General features: G+C 33.1%; 2 protein-coding genes across 2 annotated transcripts in view; both read right to left on the reverse strand.

The window, feature by feature from the left end:
- LOC129215998 (protein FAM89A-like) overlaps positions 1–11,288 on the reverse strand; it is a 260,114-nt gene extending 248,826 nt beyond the window's left edge. The window contains exon 1 of the mRNA XM_054850133.1: positions 11,084–11,288. The gene's annotated coding sequence lies outside the window, so the exon portion shown is untranslated. The remainder of the gene's footprint in view (positions 1–11,083) is intronic.
- Positions 1–11,887, reverse strand: part of LOC129215999 (dynein light chain Tctex-type 1-like) — a 29,719-nt gene extending 17,832 nt beyond the window's left edge. The window contains exons 1-3 of the mRNA XM_054850134.1: positions 11,723–11,887; positions 4,431–4,472; positions 239–362 (exon numbers count right to left, since the gene is read on the reverse strand). Coding sequence (XP_054706109.1) covers positions 239–362; positions 4,431–4,472; positions 11,723–11,758 — 202 coding nt within the window. The 5' untranslated portion in view covers positions 11,759–11,887. The remainder of the gene's footprint in view (positions 1–238; positions 363–4,430; positions 4,473–11,722) is intronic.
- Positions 11,888–25,427: the final 13,540 nt, after the last annotated feature.

A 25,427-nucleotide genomic window follows, 5' to 3' on the forward strand; every position in this document is an offset into this window, starting at 1 on the left:
TGCCATTCTCATATGTAGTAGAAGTTATTGCCACACATACAGTGAATTCAAGAAAGCTAGGATACATCAAGCATTTTGTAAAAAAATATCAAATTTGGCAGCAGTTTTTGAAAATTTTCTGGTGTTTGCATGTTTATTTGAGTCTGAAAATAGGGAGGCTTGAAAAGCGTTAAAAATAATAACATAAATCATAAAGCAATTAATTTTCTTGAAAGTTTACAAATCAATCAATACCTACCAATATATTTGAAAGGTTTATGGAGATCCTTCAGAGAATTCAAAATTTGCTCTACAATTTTATCAGACCATTGTTTTACTTTGCTGTGTTGATAAACATTACGTTCTATTACTTCTTCAACAGCCTATATAGAAAGTAGAACTTGTATTATATATTATAACTTACACAAACACAAGAATCAAGAGATAAAATGAATAATTTCCTGAGGTGTGTTTTACACACACTAATTTGGTTGGGGGGGATGGGAGGATCCCCACCCCTCCCACAAAAAAAAAAAAAGAAAATAATACAAACGTGATGTAAATTGGTTCATACACTTGTGGTTAAAAAAAATTCCCTGACTTTTCTAGTTTGGTTTTTAGAAAATTTCAGGTTACTCCCTTCATTCAAAATTTAAGTTTAAATATCAATATTTTCAAAATAATTAAAATTGTTTAAAGTAGCAATCAGGTCCGCACAAAGCCTGATCAGCACAGTTGTGCAAATGTCTTGAGCGCCTTTATGCAGTGACATTCGGCGAAAATAAAGTTAACAGCTGGATTGAAGTTTTGTAGATCAATATGACGCATAGAAAATTATGAGAAAAATCGATTTAAAGTCGCCATAGAGTCACCTAGGAGCCTTATGAGTTAAAAAAAACTTCAGTCTCTTGATGAGCCGCTGTAGCCTAGTCGGTTAAGGCGCGATCTTGTGCTCCAGAGATAGCACGATCAAATCCCACTCTGGATCCTTTTCTTTTCTTTTTTTTTGCTATCACAACAATTAGTGGTAACGTTTTTCACCCCTATATTACTTTCTGAAATTTATTTTTGCCAAGGATTGCAAACTTTTCCATTCACTGAACAATATTCTTGCTCGTTATTCTGTACGGTTTGTTTTTCCTAGTGAAGGTTTTTGACCTGTGGTCCCCTTACATTTATAAGGGACATCTGCTCATAGGACATTCGGATCTTTTTTTCGTCACAGCAATTATTGAAATAGTTTATATTCCCTACATAATTTTTAAGAATTTATTCACATCATTTATTTTCAAAATTTTCTTTTTCTTCCAGCACACAAAACAATTTAAAACAATTCATATTTTGCATTCTACCACTACTTCATTACCACTAATTGTTGTGGTAGCAAAAAAAAAAGAAGAGAAAATAAAACGGTCCAGAGTGGGATTCGATCATGTTATCTCTGGAGCACAAGATCGCACCTTAACCAACTAGGTTAGCAGCGGCTTGTCAAGAGACTGACATTTCAAACTCATAAGGTGCCTAAGAGACTTCTTGGTGACTTTAAATCGATTTTTCTCATAATTTTTTGAGCATTGCATCAAATTACTTCAACCACGTAAGGTACTAGGGGTCCTCTTTCACCACAAAAAAAAAAAAAAAAAAAAAAAAATTGACGTAAATCTCCGACCCCATAGTCATGACGTCTCCTTGTGAGTACTCTAAAGGGTACACACCCCTGGCTGGCTTTTAGAGTATTTTATAGGGCAGTTTATTCTCAATACTATGAGTAAACGGTTACTAATTATGAACCTAAAGCAAAAGTGATAAAAAATGACACAATAAAAAATTTTACTTCTTGCATGTTAATATTTACCATGCTGGGACCAGTCTAGCTGGGCCCAGAGCCTGTTGCTGGTCGTCACTTTTGTATTTGTATTTAAAAGTTATTTAAGAAAGAAGAAATGCTTTGAATGAGGAAAAAAGAATTGAACATTATTTACATTTACTTTTCATTGGCAAAGACTTTGGTTTTAATTTTATTATAAAATTCCTCACAAACTAACTCGGTATCAATTTTTCAAGTCAATGTTACAAAAGACAAAGTAATTATCCTAGATAATACTTCCCAGTTAATTATTTTTAGATTTTTTTTGGTCATCTGTAATCAAATTTATCTTTTTCCGGGACATGAAGTAAACCGGCCGGGACACCGGGATTTTGTCTAAAAACTGGGACTGTGCCCGTCAAACCGGGACATCTGGCAAGCCTGCTTTTAGATAGACAGTGAGAGGATTGCTTGTTTCAATGAGAAGTGCAATTTCACCGCCACCATAAGATTAATCACGGCCTGATGATCTCACGGTCCAGCAGGTCCATTTACCTGGGCACAATAATAGGTTAAATTTCTTTATTTCTTCCCTTTTTTGAAAACGTTCACATGAAAAATGTGCAGATTTTCTTGTGAGAGGGGCACCAAATTTGCCAGGGCCTGGGCATCACTTTGGGTTGAGCGGGACCGGGATATCATTAAAAGTTAAATTTTAGTATTATTTTTTTGGGGTTGGAGAGATTCACGCCCCCCCCCCCCCCCCCGCCTCATTTGAAACATTTTTTATTGGAAGAGCTAGGCACCTTCTTGACTCTGGCACCGTCATGTGCCGCACAACCTAACACATAGGGACGGTGGGGCTCTGGTAGCAATACAGAAGAACTGAAACTTCTCCCCTTAGATTTAAAAAAAAAAAAGAAAATTAATTTGAATTTTGACATCTTGAATTCAAATTATGTTTTTCGAATAAAAAAAAAAGATTTCAGCTCAGAACAATATACATATATTAACAAACGTGTCTTTATTAGATGTTGTGGGAAAAAAAATTTGGTTAGATAAAGAGTAAAGTTAAGCAAACACCTCAAGACACATTTTTATATTAAAATGTAACTATAATTTTGCTAGTCAAAAGAAAAATTAAAAGGTAGTTTTTGAGCAAATAATTTTCAAACATTTTCCGGGAGGGGGCCCCGCGCCCCATCCTCAGGGGGGCCTCTTTCCAGTACCTAGCCGACTATCTCCGAAGGAGCCAGTCGGGGCCAGAATAATAATAATAAAACAATTTGCAGACCATTTTGTGTTATTTTCATTAGTTTACAATCAAAGAAAACATCCGATTCTGCTTTGTTTTTGGAAACTTAGGCATTTTAGGATTGTGTCTACTTCTATCCTGTGAATGACCAAAAATGGAGACTACGTTACACACATAGCTAAAATGATTTTCCCCCTGAGACCCTCCCATCTTCAGGTTGTGCTTTTGAAGCAGCAAATTGTCTTCTCCTCTGTTGAGTTTGTGCATAATTCCTGTTTACCCGAGAATTTTTTCCTTGGGAACTACTGAGAGTCAAAAATGGCGGCTGCTGAAGTTTTTTTTGGGTCGCCACTTTTTTTTATTGTCAGCGTCATTTTGCCTTAAAATTTTTATTTTTTTTTTAAAAAGCATTGATAAAAATGAAGATTAGATCAGATAAAACAAAATTCCCTCGGAAAAAAATGGGAAAAGAAAAATTTTGGGGACACATTTGGAATATAACCCGACTTTTCCCTGACATTTTTGACTATGTCATTTTCCCTGACAATTTCAGGTTTTCCTGGAGTGTACGAACCCTGCTGTTTGCGAGTCTCAACAAACATTTCTTTTTTGGACCCTAGCATTATATTATATATAGTCTTGTAGTACATAGAAAACTTACAAATTAGCTATTTTCAAACAGATAGAAAAAAAAGTTGCATTTGTCTCTAGCATTGCAATGTATAACAAAAAACATTTAAAATTTAATTAAGATACATATTAATAAAACTGAGATGAAAGCAAAAAAACAAATTATTTTTTTTTAATCCTAAGTACAGCTTCTTGGAAGTATATTTACAGGTGTCCCTCGTATCACATGATACTTCTACAACACGGTTTCGATATTACACGGTACCAAATTTGCGATTATTATAACACGGTTTCAATATTACACGGTACGAAACTTGAATTTAATACTTCATGATTTTGATATAACACGAAAGTTATGCTTAAAAAAGATGGAATTTTTCATTTTTGTTAAATACATTCTGTTAATGGTTGATAACTCTAATAAGTTTTTATTTTGTTTTGATGAAACTTAGTTTTGATATAACACGGTACATATCCCTTGATTTACATTTGTTTCTAAGTCTCGTACAACACGGTTTCGATATAACATGGAGCACGGTTTCGATATAACACAATACATCTTAACCTGATTTTTCTCATGCACATACATAATTAGTCTTAAAATTAAGTAAAAATGTTATTTTTAAAAAAATCTTGTATAACACAGTTTAAATACTAAAAGAACGAATTAACCGTGTTATGCGAGAGACACCTGTATATCATTTTTAATAAAGCTCAGGAATAGATTCATCTAAAAGAAGATTGATGATAAAAACTTACTGATTTTATAATTTTACTCACATCATCCACAGGAAACGTACTCTGAAACAATAAATAGCTCCTGTTAAAAATGAAGTCTAATATTGATAACCTTAAAAATATATATACACACACAGATATATTTGCATAATATACAAAATGATATAGTTTTAAAATAGGAAACTCAAAAAGAAAAATATTGTATTTACATTTTCGACTAATAAACAATTTTTCCTTGATGATTTTTTTTTTAAACATAAACATGCTTGACCCATAGCCCTTGGAGAGTGGGTAGCCCTGATCCTTTTAATACTAAAAGTTTCAGAAAATGTTGATGAGGAACTGACCATCAAAAAGTTTACTTTTAGTGCAACTAGGTTAGCAGACATTTCATGGAAAATGCTATTATTCAAGAGGGCAAAAATGCATTAGAAAATAGTCTAACTGATATTGACATTCAACCTTGTAACTGGGAATGAAATTCTAACATTTAAACAACTTAATACAATGAATTTCAATAGAAGTCAAATTTTTGCTCTAATAGTAGAACCAGTGTTTTTCTATTTTTGCTATGCCACTCTTTTTTTTTTTTTGCTCTTCACTCATTTGGTAGTGCTGGTGGATTTAGGTGGAAAGCAAGTCAGTATGTCAATATTGCTCCAGGCAGCAAATTCATCCTATTTCTGCATGTTTTTTTTCTTTTTTGAAACTCGATATAAAAACTTAAAGGAAGATGGGTACAGGCAACATGTTTCAAGATTCAGTTTGTTTCAGAAAAATCAAAGATCTGGCACTGTCGATTGTGGTATCACGTCAAGCTTGGTGAAATCAATGAACTTACACATACATGGCCATGGTTTTTGCTGTTTTTTTGATAAAATATGCATTAAGTTAAAATTGTTTGCTCTCCCTCCAGGCCCAACATTTTGAATTTTTGCAATAGCAGAGTATTCTAGATTTAAAAAAAAAAAAAGAAAAAACTCATGCCTACTTTCCTACTTACATGAAAATACATTGATTTCTCAAGGTCTATTGACCCCTGAGATGACAGGTTTCTTCACCTTCTAAAAACGTTGAAGTGATGAGCCTGCCTGTTTGCAAAGAAAAAGATTCTCCAACTACAGTAAATTCCAGATTATCTGCGGAATAGGGTGCCACGATATCGCAGATAAGCAAATCTTGCGGACAATACGCAAAATAAAGGTAAAAAACAATAGTAAAAACTAGTGTATCTAATAGCTTTAAAAAATATTTAACACCTACATACATTGCAACTGTAGACTAAAAACAATAACCCAGAGTGAATAAAATTATGTCAAAGCTAAAAATGGATCACACATACACCGACAAATTGCCCAAACAGATGAACTGAAACAAATCAAGCCAGGTTATACATAAAACATATAGAGGAAGGACATTTTTTTTGAACAAAACTGGTCTAGTCACTCGTTTATGAGTGCAAGTAAAATAGATCTAAAAATCAGTAAAGTGTAGAGCTAAAGAAGTAAATACAGTAGATCCTCGTTTTATGTAGGGGGTTACGTTCCTCAGACATGCCGCGTAATTTAAGACTTAATATTAGTGTCAAAATAGGGCTTAGGTTCCATAGATAAAAAAAAACTTCATTCTTATGATGACTAATTGTATGATAAATGTACTTATATCGATTTTTATGCACAACATGCATAAAGAAAGCACAAATTACTTTAGTGTTCATGAAAAGAAGCTGGCTATGATAGCCTTTTGGCAGTCAAGAATTTTTCTCTGTAGTTCTTAGCAGAGCATTAACGCATCCATGATCATTTCCATGATAGAACCTTCCTTCACTAACAAATGAGAAAGATCATTTCTATTGTCAAGGAATGGCTCAAAATTTTCAATGTTTACGTTTTTGGTTTTGCGTCATCGTTGCTTTTTGTCCTCCTTTGTCACTCCTAAAAGCTCTTCTTTACTGGAAGGAGAGCTTTTCAGAGCTGTTGAGTTTAATAACTTTACTTCTGGAAAGAGCTCTGGAACTAATCTCATAAAATGTCTCCAGAGCCCGAAGTTTGATTATTAGCACGTCAAAATGCAGTTTATTTGTGTAATCTGAAATCTTTAGGAGTTTCGATTTTGAAAGAGGAGAAAATTTTATCTGTTTGCATTGTCACATCTGCGTAAAACCGAAACTCGTCAGCGTAAAATAAAATAAAGGTGTCAAATGTTAAACTGCGTAAAATTAACTCGCATAAAACAAGGGTCTACTGTACAGTGAATCTAAGAATTGGCAAAATGTAGAACTAAAACAGTAAGTAGGATGTAGATCTAAATCATGTTTCAACTAGTAGTGTAATTCTAAAAATCAGTTAGTAGTGTAGACCGAAAAATCAAATGAACTAAATGTGTGAATGAACTAATAATGAAAAGTGAACTAAATTATTAATGCATATTGCATTAAAAAAATCTGTTCAAAAAAGAAAAGGAATTAACATGTAAATAATTGCATTTGTAGGGTTGTGTTTAATTTATTTGAGAACTTTTGATTTACAGTTTTCTTAATTTAAAAATGATTATTTTGATGGGAAATTTTACACCTTTTTTCTTTTCGCTAATTGAAGCTGGATTGTTGAACCTGTGTCTCATGATGAGAAGTTTATTTTCGAGGTAGACCGTGCAAAGCTGGGAAACGCAGCTAATAAAGAAATTAAAGTTTGAAGAAGAAAATTGAAAAGCATTTCTTTAATATGGCTTTGTAGTTTAGTCCGGATTCATTTTTATCTTGTATGCATACTTAATTCTTTTTCTCATGGGGCAGTTCTCAAAAGGTGGGAGCAAACACAGACCTCAACTTTGAAGCTTCAACACCAAATAACTTTCATTTTAATTAACTCAAAAATTTTTGAGTTAAATTATAATACTGTATAGAGACAAGAATTGACATAAATTATGGAAAAAATGCTTTAAATGCCCTTAAAAAATATTTTCTTTGCTAAAAGGCGCAATTTTGGACATACCAAAACGTTAACTGAGCAAATGTACCATTAAAGAAAAATTTTCTAAAATTATTTCCATACGTTTCAAAAAAAATTTAAAGGTATGAATCTTACACTGAATAATTTTTTGTTAATATTTTACACAAATAACAAAAGTAAAGATAGATTATTCACTTTGTAAATGATTTTAGAAAATAGTAAGTTTGAAATTTGATGCATGTCCAAAATTTACGATCTTTACAATGCTATTTTTTGAGAACTAAGTATATGATGTTTTCATTTTAAAGGTGTTTATCGAGCCTCGGAATCAATTTTTAATTGTTTAAAAGTGTTTTCATAAGCTTTTATGCAGTATCTTAGAAGAAAAATAATTTGTTTTAAACGTACATGTGAGATGTCCAAATGGCGTTCGATCTTGACGCCGATAATTCTGTCCATTTATTCATAATTTTTGATGATCTACTGTCTTCTAACCTCAATAAAAAACGTTATTATAATGTTATCTTCTTTAATCCATTGGTATTCTGCATAATTAATATGTTACACATTGAACAATACATAAATTACAGTAGAAACATGGCTGCTTATGATCGAACCGAAAGCCATTTTGCGCTAAAATCGCCAAGCAAACCTCCGTTGGCGACAACACAGTATACGATAAGCTAAAGGTTACCAGAGGGGAATTCCAATTTGACAAATGTAGTTTATCGTCAGCTGTACCAGTTTTGGCGACTTTATCACCTGCGCTAGCAATTTTTTTTTTTTCCGCTTTTATTATTTTAGAATTCTTTTTCTCTTCTTTCTTTTGGAAACATAATTTAACGATCTCCAAATAGAAATACGAATTTCTTTCTTCAATAATTTTTTTAGACATCATTTTAATTCTTATGACATTAGAAAAAATATTCATTATTAAAACTGATGTCACTTTTTACGATTGTATTATTTTTAATTTGAAGCTTTTTTTTAACTTTGCATCAATTTCTTCAAAATCATTCCAAAACTTTATTAAATGTAAGGAGCAGCATGTACAGTGGCTCCCAAAAGTGTTCGTACACTTTGAAGTTTTTTAATAAAACCAAAATAACTCGAAACTGAATTCGAATATGGAGTCCAATATTTTTTCACATCATTCCTGTGTCATTCTAAATACAACCCATTGGTTTTTTCAAAATATTAACAGATCTACTTTTTGAAATGGGTCAGAAAACGAAGAGACAGAGAAATACCACGCCACAAAAGTCATCGTACACTCAAATATTTTCGAATAAATTCATGATTAAAATTATCATATGCCGTTTTATTATTATTTTTGCATTGTGTTGACCCTTATAAGTCATTTGGCTTTAATTTTTTGTTTATTTATTTCTTAATATTGTGCTTACTGCTATAAAATCGCTGGTATTCGTAAAAAACCGCAACCACCATTCAAAATTCGAATGTTTCCCACAGTTGCGGTAAATTGGTTTGAAATGACTCTAAATTAGTTAATTTATTTGTTTGTATAGTAGATTGCTTGATAAAATGCTTTAAACAAAGGAATCGGACCGAAAACAAGGTAAGAAAAGGTCAACCGGCAAAGTTGACAAAACGTGATCAGAGATTTAAAGTTCAAAAAAGGAACAAATCTGATATACCCCCCTCTTGGCGACTTTTTCCTGTTGGCGCCAAAAAAGCGTCGCCAAGAAAACTATGTATGACGTCATATGTCATACATCGTTCTTAGCGATGCTTTTTTAGCGCCAACAGGAAAAATTCAAATTATGTCATTAATTATTTAATGAAATTAATGCATTAATTTTTTTCCGTTGTTTCTCCGGGATACGAGCCCTCGGTCTCATTACGAAAGTACTCCGACTTTTAATATACATCACAGTCGGATATAAGTCACAGATCTCCTCCGTTCAGTATACAATAAAGTCACAGATTTTATGTGAAATTAACACCATTTTTGTGCTACAAAAATGCCAACCAGACCAAAATACAAACTACCAGAAACACACTAAAAACACAATAATTCAAAATATGTTCACTTACCTAACCTCTTTATTTTCAATTAGTTTAAATATAAAAAATCTATTTAGGACTCCGGTACGTCCAAACGTTGGACGACCTGACGAAAAAGAAGATTCATTCAAAAATTTCTATTGATACATTTGGACAACATCACAAACCGAACTCATAATTAAAATAGAAAATTCAACTAAATTAACATTAAAAAACAACAAGAAAAAGAATACTCTAAAATAAAGTTTGAATTGAAACTTTATTTTAGAGTATTCAACTTAAAATCTCCCTAAGAGCGAAACATATGAGCACCTACCTCCTAAAACACATACACGTGCAAAAACAGACTTAGAGAAACTACTTTCCAGCGTTCAAGTTGCAAAACCAGGGTTGCCAAGTTATCGCCTTATTGGCGATTTTCGTATCGAGCGAAAAATTAAAATCTCGCCAAGAGGGGGGCATATCAGAGGAGAGCCTCAAAAAATTATAAAAAATACTCATTTGAGTGCTGTAGAAGTTTTTACAGAGTTAAAAGAAAAATTTTACGTTTAATTTTCACCTAAAATTTTTCGCCAAGTTCTCTGATTAGCTGGATTAAATGGGGCCTCTTCCCGCAGAAATTTTCTTGTTCGCACGAAAAACACAAAGCTTACGCTTTTCGTCGCAAAATCAAGGATAAATAAGCTAAAAACGTTTTAGAATTACGTCTTGTTTACAGATAAAAATGAATTCAACATTTTTGTTTAAATTGTTGCATAATTGTAAGTAGAAGAAAAAATTAGGAACTTAATCTTAAGAACTTAGTTGTATCAGTTAATCACGACGGTGGAGGTGTACTAGTGTGAGGGTGCATATCAGCATCAGGACTTGGTAGTTTGGAATTTTTTTATGAAATAATGAATCATACTGTTCCTTTAAATATTTTTAAAACCAATTTTGAACTCTTAATCAAAAATTTGGTTATTGGAAACAACTTTGTTTTTTTATCAAGATAACGATATGAAGCACTCGGTTTTCAACGTTTGCGTCTAGTACCTCAAAAATCGTCCTAAAATTCAGAAAAAACCCCCTCAATCTCCAGATTTGAACTTAATGTAATGTATTTAGAGATATCTATAGGCTAGATTAGGAAAATACGGCTTTAAAACGAAAATAGAGCTAGAAACAGTAAGACTCGAAGTATGGCTGAACACTTACTCAGAAATTACGCAAAAAAAAGAAAGAAAAAGATTGAAATCAATTCCCAGACGTTTAAAAGGTGTTATGTATACTGTATGATATTCTACTAATTAATAACTTAATAAAAAGTTAGATTATTCAATAATAAATAGACATTTTATAAAGTGTACGAAGACTTTTGTGAGATAAAATTTCCGGCACTTTTTGGTTTTTGATTTTTTACAAATTAAATTTTATTTTTTTTAAAAACTTTTCATGTAGTTTTGGTAAAAATTAATCATACATCTTATAAATAAATACCTATTCCGAAATATTAATTCTAACCAATGGATTGGGGCCTATTTCGTTGAAAAACGTAGGTGTACGAAGACTTTTGGGAGCCACTGTATAGCCATTCAAGTATTTCATTAATATCCTCTTTATTATTAAATTGCAAAATTTAAAAAGTAGTAAATAAAATTTTCATTGGAAAAGTTAAAAATCAGATTAACAATTGTCAAAAATGGTGAAACTTACGTTATGATGATGTCCAAAATCCGTTACCTACAGGAAAACAATGTCCAAAATCTGTTACCTACAGATTGCTGATTTAATTTGCTAATTAACAATTTTTACAAATACCTGCTGTCTTTTCATGTTCATATATTGTGTTCTAGGTATGCATACTATAGAATAAAATCAAAATTGATGTCAAATTCGAAAATTTTTGAAATTGCTCAAAGTTAACTTTTTTGTTCCCACCTTTTGAGAACTGCCCCATGTTACTTTTAAAATTAACAGACTGCTTTTTATTTTCAGTGTTTGTGTAGAACTGTATTGATTTCTTATCAGCACCTCCTTCGGAGTTTTAGTGCATTTGTTTACCAAATCACTTCCTGTTGAGAGCTCTAACATTTAACCTAACTTATCATTTCGATTATATTTTTTAGTTGCCAATTGAAAGGTCTCAACTCGGGAAAGAAAATTATATATAAAGTTAGCAGAATTTGTTTCCATGGAAACACTAAACTAGCAATTTAAAACATGATAAGTGCCTGCAATATAATCCTAAATGCACCTTAGAATATATTTTCTGGCTAAAACTTTTGAAATTCTTCTGAATGTTTATTAAGTATGTCACAAATGTGGTTAATTTAAAACGAATAAAAAGCAAACCTCTTCGGAACCAATAGAATTCAAGTTTTCATCCATTACGAAACAAAGGAAAATGAGTGAAACAGGGTGAAAATACTTCAAAGTTCAGTATTAATACAAGAATTTATTTTGAAACACTCCTCATGTACACATCAAATTCGACTGTCTGTCAATCACTCTTCTAAAGGAAGAAGAGTTGCCATTTCCACATAAAGTAATGGTGCCATTTATTAAAGCGGCAGAGCCGACATTCGATAACCAGCGGCGGAAAGCACTTGCTCTGACAGCTGCGGAGGTAAAGCTCCATGTTTGCAGTCCTCTATTGTATGTAGAGTTGTAAAAAAATAAATTAATTTGAAATCTGACATTTTGAATTCAAATTATGTGTTTCGCATTTACGAGTTGCGACAGGACCCTACTCATTGGAGTTATTGTTTCTAGAAACGGCTGCTGTTCCTCCAAGCCTGCCCCTCATCCTGGGCGGTTACATTGGTATAGTTGTGTGTGTGTGTAAACCTGTGTGTATGCACGTAGGTGTATGTGTATGTGTGAGCGAGTGTGCAGGACATGGACGCCACCGACCAGGAGAAGCAGAATCCGGGGGAACGTGCTCAGAATCAGAGGAGCCGCGCCTGCAGAGGACGGTGGGCAGGAGTGCTGCAGAGGCCCCCAAACTGAAATAGGAACCGAACCTCAAAGACCATCAAGTGAGAACAATAAGCAATTGTAATTGCTCAAAAAAAAACATAGAAAATTGTAGCGAAGGGAGAAAAAAACCTAGAATTTTAGGTAAGAAACCAAGAACTTTGAGAAAATTGGAATTTTTAAAGTTTAAAACTATCCTTATATAAATAATAACCGATGATCGAGTAACCCGCGTGTTTCAACAATGAAACTCGTGCCATGGCATGTATCGTTTATGATTCAATGGGTAAACACTTGCCACATCAAATTCAAAAATCGACAAACGAATTGAAGGTTAGAAAAAACATTTTAATTAAGAACTGTTAGTTGAAACGTATATACAGTGCACATAATTTATATCGAAAATTGGGAACATAAGTCCCATCAAAAGGGGTGACTCTCGTCACATCAAAAGCATCGAATTTCAACATTCATCGAACGGTGATTCAGTGGCGACTGAACTCTTGATTCGAGTTCATGCCAGGAAGCGTTGAATGGCTGTTGCCATTCCAAATCAAATAATTTTCCACAGCATGATTATTTGATAACATGTTTTGATAATGTTTAACATGCAGGGAAAGACTTTATTGTGATAAGGCTGAACTGGATTCGGCAACTTAACAGTTTTATTGGTAAGACAGTGTCATTTCAGGGGAATAAAGAAACGAAAAATGATCAACAATCAACGCTATCGACTGAAGTTTCGAGTTCACCCACTGGAGTTAGGGCTAAAATTTCAAATATGTATTAAAATATCACCAAACGGGCAATTGCTTCGTTCAAATTTAAAAGACTAGAAACAATTTTCACTCGTCATACCTTGACGGGCGACTTTCTAGTTACTAACGTTTATCAGGGATGTTCACCTAGGGAAAGGGGGGGGGGGTCATGGCGCAGACTGTGCCAAATTTGTATGAAATTTTTAGGGGGAGTTTGAGGCGTATTTCACCGTTTTGGGGGGCTCTTGCTTTTTTCGGAGGGGGTCTTTGAGATATTTATGGAAGAATGCACTTTTGCTCTTGGGGGGGGGGGGGGTGCCCTGATGTTTAGTCATTCGATTTTGACTCAAGTAATCAACCATAAGTGAACTGTGGAGAGCGAAGATTTAAAGTTTAATTAATAAGTAAAATCCATACCTCATAACATTATATGATATTTAAAGTTATCAAGATAGTTCGAAAAAGGAAGTTATTTTTGCCTGCTTATATTTTTCTTAATCACATGTTAAAACGTCATAAAGTTTGCATGTCATAGGCCCAATATTGTAAATAAATTATCCTCCTTTACATAAGCTAATAAGCAAAACAGTGTGTGAAAAGAAAAGAAAAAAAAACACTTCTTTTAAAATATTTTGACTGCATTTTTATGCATAAATTGGAAACGAAACTTTTGTGAAAACTTCGACTTAAAAGGGGTAATTGGCATAGGCGGATTTAAGACTGAGTTCCTGGGGGGGGGGGCAGGATTTTTTTTTTTCAGCAACATTTTAAATTGTCCCTCCCCCTCCCCCATGTTTTGGTCTGTTTTCCTGTGATGCATAAGGCTATGCTTTACTTTTGTGTGTGTCGTTTTCATTAATGTGTGTTTTCATGCTGTCCTTTTTGAATTGACCTTAAGAGAGGTGACTGGCATCAAGAGAATGGAGCAGGGCTCCCTTTTAAGTGGGATAAAGAATATCTCCAATTTTAGGGGGTCCGGGGGTTTCTCCCCCGGAGGAAATTTTGTAAAATGGATATAAAATTCTGCATTTTAAAGCATTATAAGGGTTAATTGGATAGACAAAAGTCTCGGGGGGAAAATAGACACATAACTTTTCTAAAAACATTTTATGATTTAAATGTGCTTTGTGATGTAAGTTAATACTTTAAAAGAAATGCTGTACAGATTTAGAAAATATGTAACATGAGAGTAACATACTACTTATTAGAACAATTCATAATTTATACACTTGATAAAAAAATAAAATAGAAGCACACTTTGCTTAGGAGTCTCAAAGACGTCTAATTATTTTCAAGGTTTGGTTGGTTACATTTGGTGTTTTGGCAAAAGAGCCCTAGTAGGCTATGCTGCACCAATTCTTTTCAAGGATTTTAGAACGTTTAATGATTTAAGGCACCTCATTTGCACTTTCCAATCTCTGAAATTGAGTACTAGATCATACAGTTGCACAGTATTATTCAAACTTTGTAAAAAAAAAAAAAAAAAACAGCTGTTTTAAGTTTAAAAGAAAAAATAAACTATAGAATTTTCTCATTACAACAACCTTTTTTTAAATTCTAAGCAGTGCAGAAAACAAAAAGGAATAGAGGTAGTGTGTCATTTTTTTCTGGGCTAAACAGATTAACAATATGCATTAGAAGCAAGATAAAAGCAATCAATACAAATGAATTTCCAAAATACCATAAATTGATTAAATAAATAGCAAGATATAAAACATGTGAGTCACAAAAAGTTATTTCAAGTAATATGTTACAAACGTAAGAACCATGATTTTTACACTTTTGATGCAGGATGTAGCAAGGTGCTGAATTTGACATATTTTGGCATTCCTCTCCCTACCATTTGTTAGAAATTTTAAAATTTAAGGTTTGTAGCCACACGTTTCCAAATATTCATGATTTTCAAGTACTTGAAGATGAAATTAATTTTTTCAAGCACTTTCCATATTTTAAGGAACAAATCATGCAATTTTTTGCAAGTTACGGACCCACTTCAAAGCAGTGACTCGAAGCTGAAGCTTGTTTATCTTATAGGCAAATCCGGCCCTATATGTATCCCTCTTAGGATTTTTACCATTTTACCAATCTGAACGTGTGAATCCAGAAGGTTCTTCAAAATCTTTCGTCTGTAACAACACAAAATATCTAGTTTTTGAAGTCACGCAAATTGAAAATAAACATTCTGAAAAGAAAGGAAACAAATCATAACAAGTAGAACGGGGGGTTCCCTTTGTTTTAGGTTCTAACTTTAAAATAATCGTCAATTATTATAAGTGTTGCAGCTGAATGCGTAGCTCGTTTAGCCTGTATTTTCATTTATATACTTGCCCAAATGGTTTTCAGTCCAAAATAGTGAATTTAGGCATATTTTCAGCACCCCAGTGACAGTTGTACTGTTTGTATTTAATGTTCTTTTTTTTTTTTCCTTTTCTCCCATCAGGAAAGGACATTCGCTATTCTCTTCATTTTCATTGCACTAACTACTCAAAAAAGAAAAAAATAATCATTTTTTTTTGTTTTAAGATTTTGGAAGATGTGTTGTTACTATTTAAAGTCCTCCCAAAACTGGGGGGCATTGCCCCTTATGCCCCCCCCCCCCTCCTATAAGTTCACCCATGCCCTTCTGAACTAGTCAAAAAAGAAAAATGTTTTTTTTTTGTTTTTTTTAATTTTTGGAAGATGTGTTGTTATTACATAAAGTCCTCCCAAAACTGGGAGGGGGGCATTGCCTCCTCTGCCCCCCCCCCATAAATCCGCCCATGGTAATTGGAGATACAAAGACAACTTTGTATTGAAAACATTAAATTATTTTTGGACAGAATGAAAACTTCGAGATAAAGAAATATTCGAGTTATAAGCTTAGAGTTATCGGGAGTCGACTCTATAATCGTGCGAAACAACAACAGTAAAAATATCATAATAATGCATGAAAGCTCAGCTCCACTTTTTTATTTTTGTTCTTTCTCGAATTTTTACTTATTAGACGACATTGCGATTCATATATTGTATTCTTATATTTGTACTTTCACTAGAGTGTTACGAGGAAACAAGCAAACATTCGTTTTGTGAAACAACTGCTCAAGGGTAAATTTCAATTTAAGAGGAAAGTTTGTTTACTTATGAGGCAAGTTTTATAAAACCTTCTTTTAGCTGAAAACTAAAAAAAAATTTTTCAAATATTTCAAAGCGTCTGTGATCAGAAATTACCCCCCTGGATCGGGGCACTTTTCGATCACCTTTAGAGGGTACTTATTTATCACCCAGTTTTTTGTTTTCTTGAGATAATGCATTTTTAAGGTGGTTATATAATGTTAATTTATAAATACTACCTCAGATTAAATAAATTAACCCTCAAGTTTCAGTGAGACAACCGATAAAATAATTTAAAAAAAAAAAGACGAAAGATAAAACATTTTAAATTTCCAAATGCTTTTAAATCCTGTGCATTAACATTTTGTTTATTTTTTTGAGTGCTTCTTAGCATTTTTATTGGTTTTATACTCTTTGCAGTTAATAAATGTTAATTGTAATCTAAAATAGGCGGTTCTCAACCTTTCAGGCTCTGCGCCCTTTTCTGAGCACTGACGAAAAGTTAAGCCCCCCCCCCCCCCAATTCACTGTATGTAGTCAATACAAGCAGTACAACTGGAATTTGAAACTGAAACAGGTTAAGGTAACTGAAATTGATTATAAAATAACAGTACAGATAATTCTCTAACAAAAAGTTAGGTAATTGACTTAACTTGATTTTGCACATATTACTATTAGAACGCATAAAATCAAAGAATAGGAAAACTAAACACAAGGTATAATAATTTGAGGTAAAGCTTGACCACGGAGAGTTGGCGGAAGACTTTGAAGCAGCAGAAACATCATTTGTATCATTTGTAATAAGTTGTTTGTTATTAGTTTGTTATAGATAGGATCAACGAGAATGCCTTTTACTACTCGGCGCTTTCTGGCTGATTCTACCTATTAAATGATAGAAAATGATATTGTTACAAATCCTGTAAATAGTAATTATTGTAGTAACGTAACCTGTAAATAGTTTCCCGTAATGAATATACAACCCCTTAACATATGGCTAAAGTATACAACCCCCTATTCTTTTATTTTTTCTTATTTCATTCACTGATTTTATCAATGGAAGTGTAGTTGTAGAACGTTGTAGCATTTTCTGGAATATTTGAGAGATTTCTTTTCGGTGTATTTAAGCCGTTAGCGATGGATAAACAGTTAGTTTCGATTGAGGATTTCGAACTGAGAGTGTGTATTTGCTCTGTTTATAGCGAGGCATTTCGCTGTGTTGTTTTCGTATTTGGAAGTAAATACGTGTGTAAACGTTGAGTTTACGGTGTTGTGTGATAACTGCTTAATTGCTGATGAATAATTTAGCAGTTGTTGAAGATCTTTCCTGTACATAGTGTAAATAAATTTCCTGTGTTTTTATCAAGAACTGTGTCTTCATTTCAAGAAAGTGGAAGTCGCACTGAATCCGTTACAATTGGCGCCCAACGTGGGGCTTCTTCTGGACTTTCTTGGAGTAAGTGTGACTTTGGACATTTTTTTCATAAAGACTGTTTGAATTTATAGACTTTGTTTTTATGGTGATTACTCGCGCAATGGATGACCAATTAAAACAACTTCTGGAAGCAATTAATGCTGCGAAAAGCGACTTGGCTGAAAGTTTGGCTGCTAATCAAGAACAATTAAAAAATGATATGGCGACTAATCAAGAACAATTAAAAAATGATATGGCGGCTAATCAAGAACAATTTAAAAATGATATGGCGGCTAATCACGAACAATTAAAAAGTGATTTGACTGCAAGTTTTACTGCAAATCAAGAACAATTAAAAAATGACATTGCGGCTAATCAAGAACAATTGAAAAGTGATTTAATGGTACTGAAAAATGATTTAGCTTCTAACCAAGAGGAGATTAAAAACGACCTTACTTCGGTAAAGACTGATGGAAAATAAATTTAATGAGATAGAGCATCGAGTTGATGCTTTTGATGAAAAATTTGAAACAGTAGAAAACCGTATCGCAACAGTTGAAAATCATGTGGATGAGAAAATTAAAAACTTGGAAAGTAGATTGGCGATCGCGGAAAGCAGCTCTGTACAGTTTGGCGCTCCCACATCGGTTGCTCGACCGTCCATTAAGGCTGTTGTCCCAAGAGATTGGCGCCAAGGGAAAATTAATCTACTCAAGTAATGAAAATCAACAACAAATAGTCTCCCGATCTTTGTTGCATACGACGGGATTTTCAGTCTAGAATCGATTGAGATAATATTGTAGAAAAATTTTGCGTTTTTATAATTTAAATTAATTTTAAATGAAAATCTCGCTTGGCGACGGTTTCAGAATAGCAACCATACACGCACTAAAAAGTGAGCAACTTTGCGTCCTACTACAAATCCCGTAATAATATTTGGGGAAAAAACAGTTATCGATGTTTCATAAGACTTTGAGGGTCTTAATGATAATTTTTAAATTTCATTTTCATCAATTTTTATATTTTAAAGTGTGGATGTTTCAAAAAACTTGTTCAATCTCCGGACATTTAGTTTCAATTTTCTCATGCAGGTGTCGCTGAAGTAAGAAATCTGAAAAATAGCGCTCTCTTGCTCTTTTCCTAAATTACTACCATAAATCACTTAAGCTTTTCCCCCCTCTTTCCCAACGCGAGCCACTTGCGAGCTCCGCCTTTCTTTAAAGTCTGATAACGATGTTTCCCGAGGGCCCAGGGAATCGACTCCCCATCGGTGGTTGAATGCGTTCCTTTTGCTAATTTCAGCTTTTCACTGAGGCATTTCGCAATTTTTAATTTTGTCGGTCCGTATTTTGTTATTGTGAATGCCATTCATTAATAAAATGAAAAAAAAATAAAAGCGATTTTTCGGCTATTTTGAAACGAAAAGCATTTATATATGTTTTTTTTTTTTATTTATGAGATAAATGATAAATCATAGTGCGTTTAACTATATGTGAGCAAAAATTTTAAATTTATCTAAACTTGTCGCGTTTGCTGTATTGTAGAGTTTGGTTTGAAGTTACCGGTTTAACGATTGCTTCGGTTTAGTCACTTAATAAAGGGATTTCTTCTCAGGAAAAAGCAGGCGCCATCAAATTATATGTCTTGTTCGATCAACACTCAGAATAATTTCTGAAATTTCAACTTTTTATCATAGTTTTCCTAAACATTCTTGACTTAATATCTCAATGAGAAAAAGTATATGATTTAGACAAACACAAACATCGTATATGAGCAATAAAAGAGAAAAACGAAAGAGGAAAAAATGTGCAGACCAACTCCAAGAATCTTTCCTGTTTTGAAAGTTTTAGGGTTGTGACTATTTTTCAAGAAAATGAGGAATCTCCTTTCAATAATGGTTTGGATAAGAATTTGATACTGTTAAATTTATTCTTGTCTTCCTTTTCATTTTCTTTTTGATTTTCCCTCATGGAAATTGATCATTAATTTAATTTCTTCAACATTTATGTCTCCTTTTTGTTCAGTATTTCCGTAATAAATACCTACTCAGCACATAACCGTAAATTTTAGTGGGGGGGGGGGACTTCTCCTAGGGTAGTCAAAACTTACAAGATACTAAAAAGTCATCTGCAATGGTACGGAAAGGCTTGGAGAAAGTAATTTATTTCTGCGATCGAGGCATTTTTATCTGAAGTTATTACCTTCAAATTAAATCAATCAAATATAGATTACTTTGTTCCAGGAAGATTTCACTTAACTGGAATTGATAATTAAATAATACTCGATATTCATTCTCTTAGAAACGGTTCACTGGATATAAAGTAAATATAAAATCAGAAACATGATTCACTTATTATTGACAATTTTTTACATTCAATTTGATGACTAATGATATAATGAAAAATGTGGCGGTGACTATAAATAAACATTTATACACGAAATAAACGGCTACATTTTGTTGATGAGCGCAAACAACTTTCAACTTAAGCGCATTTGAGCCATTTTTCTCAAATGGATTGTACACGAGGAGCTCTGCAGTTTATGCACTCAATATGCATCACAGCTCACAAGATAAATATATACATATCATACAAAGCGAAAATGTTTCACTCAACTGGAATTGATAATTAAATATTTCTCGAAATTCATTTTCTTCAATAAGGAAACGGTTCATCCGTTATAAAGTAAATATAAAATCAGAAACATAATCAACTTAATATCGACATTTTTTTACATGCAATTTGATAACTAATGATAATGAATAAAGTTGCGGTGATTATAAATAAATATTCATACTCGAAATAAATTGCTACATTTTGCTAAGGCGCGCCTCAAATCGATTGTACATAAGGAACTCTGCAGTTTATGCAGTCAATATGCATCACAGCTCACAAGATGAATATATACATATATCATTACAAAGCGGAAAATGTTTCACTCAACTGGAATCGGTAGTTAAATAATTCTCGAAATTCATTCTCTTAAAAACGGTTCATTGGATATAAAGTTAATATAAAATCAGAAACATAATTCACTTTTTATTGACAATTTTTTACATGCAATTTGATGACTAATGATATAATGAAAAATGTGGCGGTAACTATAAATAAACATTCATACACGAAATAAACGGCTACATTTTGTTGATGAGCGCCTCAGAGGGATTGTAGACGAGGAACTCTGCAGTTTATGCAGCAAGTTACCTTTTTGAATCTTCGATTTCGGAGCAAAGTTCGAAAACCCCCTCATCTGTTGCCTTAACAGCATTGAAAGTGGTGCATAAATGAGTTTTTACGGTGTTAGTATATAAAGGGAAGAGGATGAAAGGTAAGACTTCAGAATTTTTTTGGACACCGAAGCTCTCAAAACTAGTGATGTGCCGAATCGTTAAAAAAGTAGATCCGCGGATACGGATCCGGATCATTAGTGGCAAGATCCGCGGATACGGATACGGATCTCAAATTTTTTTTTACACAATTCAACTATCCAAGTGTAAAATTCGTTACAAAAGGTATTCCCGTCAGAATAATGGCACTGTTTCTTCAAAAAATGTCGGTTACGGCGAAAATAGTCAAGACTATGATTTACCCCTTAAAAAAATCTCAGCAAAAATTGAGGGAGAGCTGGAAGGAATGGATCAGTTCTGCTTTAATGTTTAAATAGAATGTTGAAAATTATTTCTAGCTTGCTCGGTAGATGTAGGATACAGGAACAAGAGTGGTAAAGCTGCTACTAGATAGGCTAGAAATAATATTTTTCGCATTTTATCGCATCAGCATAAATGCAGTGCTGACCCATTCCACCCAACTTACTCCGACCGACGATATCACAGAGACAGGAACACCTTTACTAACAGTAAATAGAGTATTTAATCTCACTTTTTTTGAAGGATGCTGAGAAAAACCAAAATGAAGAATAACAGAAACCCCAAATCAATAAAAAAAACTAATATTAAATTAAACATTATAAAAAAGAACCTCATATGAAGATAAATTTCGCGGGTCAGAACACACATTGTTAACAAATATGAACTGATAGCAGATAGAAATTTTAAATCATGGAGCTTTTTCTCCTAATCTTCCGACTATGAAATCGCGCGTTTAAAGGCTTAGAATTGCATTTAAAATTTACTTAACAAGATTATAGTAGGTCCTTACTGTACAACTTGGAAGTTCCAAACTAATATTAAACGCAGAAAACTCGTTCTTTCAATTATGCCAATATTTTTAACGTACGGGTAAGTTTTTACAACCCTAATTGTGAAAAACGTTAAGTCGGTTTTTAATTAATATCTCCGGTAATTAAAGTTCGAAAAAATCGAGGCCAAGCTAAGAACACTTTCAAAAAAGTCAGTTTTTGAACGAAAAAAGAACTATCCAAATCAGTTCACATGTTTCAGAGCTACGATGCCACAAATTGACACACAGAAACACACTTTTAAAACTTATATTACTCCTTCCTTTTCACGACGGGGGGTACTAATTGGCTTCTGAAACGATACCTTATAATTTATGTAGGGAATATAACCTAATTTGAACGGAATTTAAGTCTTTTACTCAAATATTTAAGAATTTTTAGAATAGAAAAGATCCGTTTTAGATCCGTCAAAAAAGTAACGGATACGGATACAGATTTTTATTTTCAATCGGATATCTATGGATACGGATACCGATATCCGGAACATCACTACTCAAAACGCAATTTTAGATGATCTTCGATAATTTTAAAGAAACGGGGTAGAAATATCCGTGTTTGGGTTCAAAACGTCAATTTCGAATAAAAAAAGAATTATTCATCGACTTTTTTTCGAAAAGGTCTATAAACCTTCCAGGCACTAACCTAGGCAAACTAAAAATTTTAACGAAATCGGTCAGGTATTTTCTGAGTTTACCCCGGACATATAAATTTAGAGTTTGCGTTTTATTTATATAAAGATACTAATGCTGAATTATAGGCATGATTTAATTTCATTCGAAATCTTAATTATATGTGTGATTGTAACTTTAGTAAATATAAATAATTTGGGAAGATTTGCGACTAAAGATCTGTGATGCGACTCATGATACGGTGCTTCAAGATTTTTTTTTTTTAAAATATGTATTTGTTTTATTTTATTAATTTATTTTTAACGTGCACATTTTTTCAGACATGGCGCTCATAGAAGTTAAGCCGATACTTTGATTTTTCATCGAGAAGTACAATCGACAACAAATTGTGGTAAAAAAGAAAAAAGATCGTTTTGATGATTTTTTTAAATATTTTAGGGGGGGGGGAGTTCCACCTTGAAGGTCCCACCCTGCGACAAATGTTCATGTTTTTAAACTTTTCTTTTCTCTATGCCCTCTCCCACTCAAAATAATAACAACGATTTTAAAACAGTCAAAAACAGAAAACATTGGGAGGGGGAGGAAGTATCACTATCGCCAAAACTCCAAAATGGGATGGGTAGGGGGAAACGGTGGTCATATTTGGATTCAAGGGGTTATTTTATGTAATGACATTTCATAAAACATTTTACAGAACAGACTGATATAATCGACATTGATAGTGTTGTTAAAGATTTTCCGTTGATGAAAAGTAGAAAATTAATAGCTTAGGTTAAGAAAAAATTTTTCAAGTATAAATATGTGTATCTCTCAGGTAATTTATAATCATATTTTTGTTTCTTTTTCTTTTCAATAAGAGGTTTCAGAATTACTACCAGTATACCAGTATATACAGTTTTTGATCACGTTTTAAATGTTTTAATTTAAGGAAAATATTATCGCTCATAATGCAATAATTTTTGAAAAATATTTCAACCAACAATTTTTCCTGTTTGACGTAATATTATATTAAAATGGAAAACGTATTTTGGATAATGAAATCCTGTTTTCGTTCTATAAAATGTTAAAAATGTCTTTTTTTTTTGGGGGGGGGGGCGGCATTCAGCAAAGAAATTTAAGAGGGACGGCAAATTTGGTGCCTGCCACGGGCGGCAGAAACCTACGCTACGCCGCTGTTTGCAATTATCAATTAATTACAGCATGGTTATCTATTTATTTATTTATTTTTCATGGCCCTATAGTTTCATAAAACATGTTTTCTATCATTCTTTGAAGTTTTAAAACATTTCCTTGTAATGGCACGCAGATGAATTATTGAAACATGATATAGACTTGCAGAGGCGTAGGAACTATATAAAAGTAGGGGGAACTGGGGCTCATGATAGGGATCCAAGGGACAGAAGCAGTAGCACCACCAGATTTTTTTTGGGGTTGGAGCAATTGAAAAAAATTTTCTTATTTGAAATGATTGTCGATCCTTTCGTCTTCCTCTCTCTTTTCCAGTAATGTTTCCAATCATATCTAATATATAAATTCAGGCAGTCAGAAGCAAAGGGATGTAAGTGGACTTCAAGTTTTGAGTAAAACGTATCAAGTAAGCCTTCATTGATTTTTTTTCTAAATCATGCTGTACAGCAGCACCTACCAGGGCTATTAGTACAATCTCTTGCCCCAAGACAGAGGAGAGGTCCCTCTACTATTTGAACTGGTTGTCTCCAAATTTTTAATTTTGCCACTTACATCTTTTTGCTTCTCACTGCCTCAATTGTATATGGAGAGAATGAGGTAATAAAACTTCTGGTTTTTGGAAGGGGGTCGGTCAGTTCTCGAAGATGCGCACGTATCAATAGGGGGGTCCTGGGGCTTTAGCCTTAGAAAATTTCTGAAATCTTAGTTCTAAAAACGTAGTTTTAGACGGTCTTTGGCAGTGTTAAGGAGAGAAAAAGTTGGAATGCCCTCCCTGGAAAATTTTCGAATTTATGTCTTTAAAACGCTAATTCAGGCCATATTTATGACGTTAGGAAAAATGATATGACTCAGGGATTGTCCTCGATCGATTTACATCTCTTTCCCAATATTTCAAAATTGCAGTTCTAAAAACGCAATTGAAGACAGTCCTGAATGATGTCAGGGAAAGGGGGAGGTTCTAGGGCTCTCTGGAATTTTTTAGAAACTGAAGTCTTAGAGAGCGTTCCTCAATGAGGTTATTGGAAAAGATTCCTTCTCCTTAAAGTTTTAGAAATTGTAGTTTTAAAAACTGAATTTTCATCCTTCTTTTTTGATATCAGAAAGAAGAGTTTCGGGTGTCGCTCTCCGAAAATTATTCGAGATAGATCATATTTGTTAATGTTAGAGGCATAGCAATGTTTTGAAATTGAAGGGAATATTATATAATCTATCATATTGTGGAGGTCAAGGTATTCAGTCATGGGTTCTCTTCCGGGAATTTTCAGGAAATCGCTCTCTAAAAACAAATGTTGCAAGGCTTTTTAAAATTTTAGGAGGTAGGGGAGGGCTTCTGCAGCGTAGCATTTAGAAGATTTTCTTTTATGAGAACTAGAAACAGAGGAATAAGTAGAGAAACAGTGCGCCTGAAATGTGTTTAAATAAAATGTTCGTTGTATAGTTCAGATAAATGTTAGTAAAAGTACTTCAGAAAAACTATGAAATATTGTTGGTACTTTTTTCTAACAATAATAAGTGAAAAGGAAAATTTTTAATCGTAAAAAATGGATATGAAAAAGTTTCCCAGAACCTCAAATATTTTGAGGGGTGCTTGAGTGCCCTCTTCCACATGCATTTTTTTTAGCATGAAAACATAGCTGTGACAAAAAAAAAAACCTTAATTTTGAGAAAGCAAAAAAGAAGAATAAATGTAACTTCATAAAGTCTAAATGTTCAAAAAAATTTTGTTTTCAATAAACTCGCACTGTTTTTAACATCGTAACAGTGTTGTTTACAATTATTTATTAGTGTTACAAGTTTTTTTTTTTTTT

This window comes from Uloborus diversus, chromosome 2 (assembly GCF_026930045.1).
Source record: "Uloborus diversus isolate 005 chromosome 2, Udiv.v.3.1, whole genome shotgun sequence".
In the NCBI taxonomy this organism is placed as follows: Eukaryota; Metazoa; Arthropoda; class Arachnida; order Araneae; family Uloboridae; genus Uloborus; species Uloborus diversus.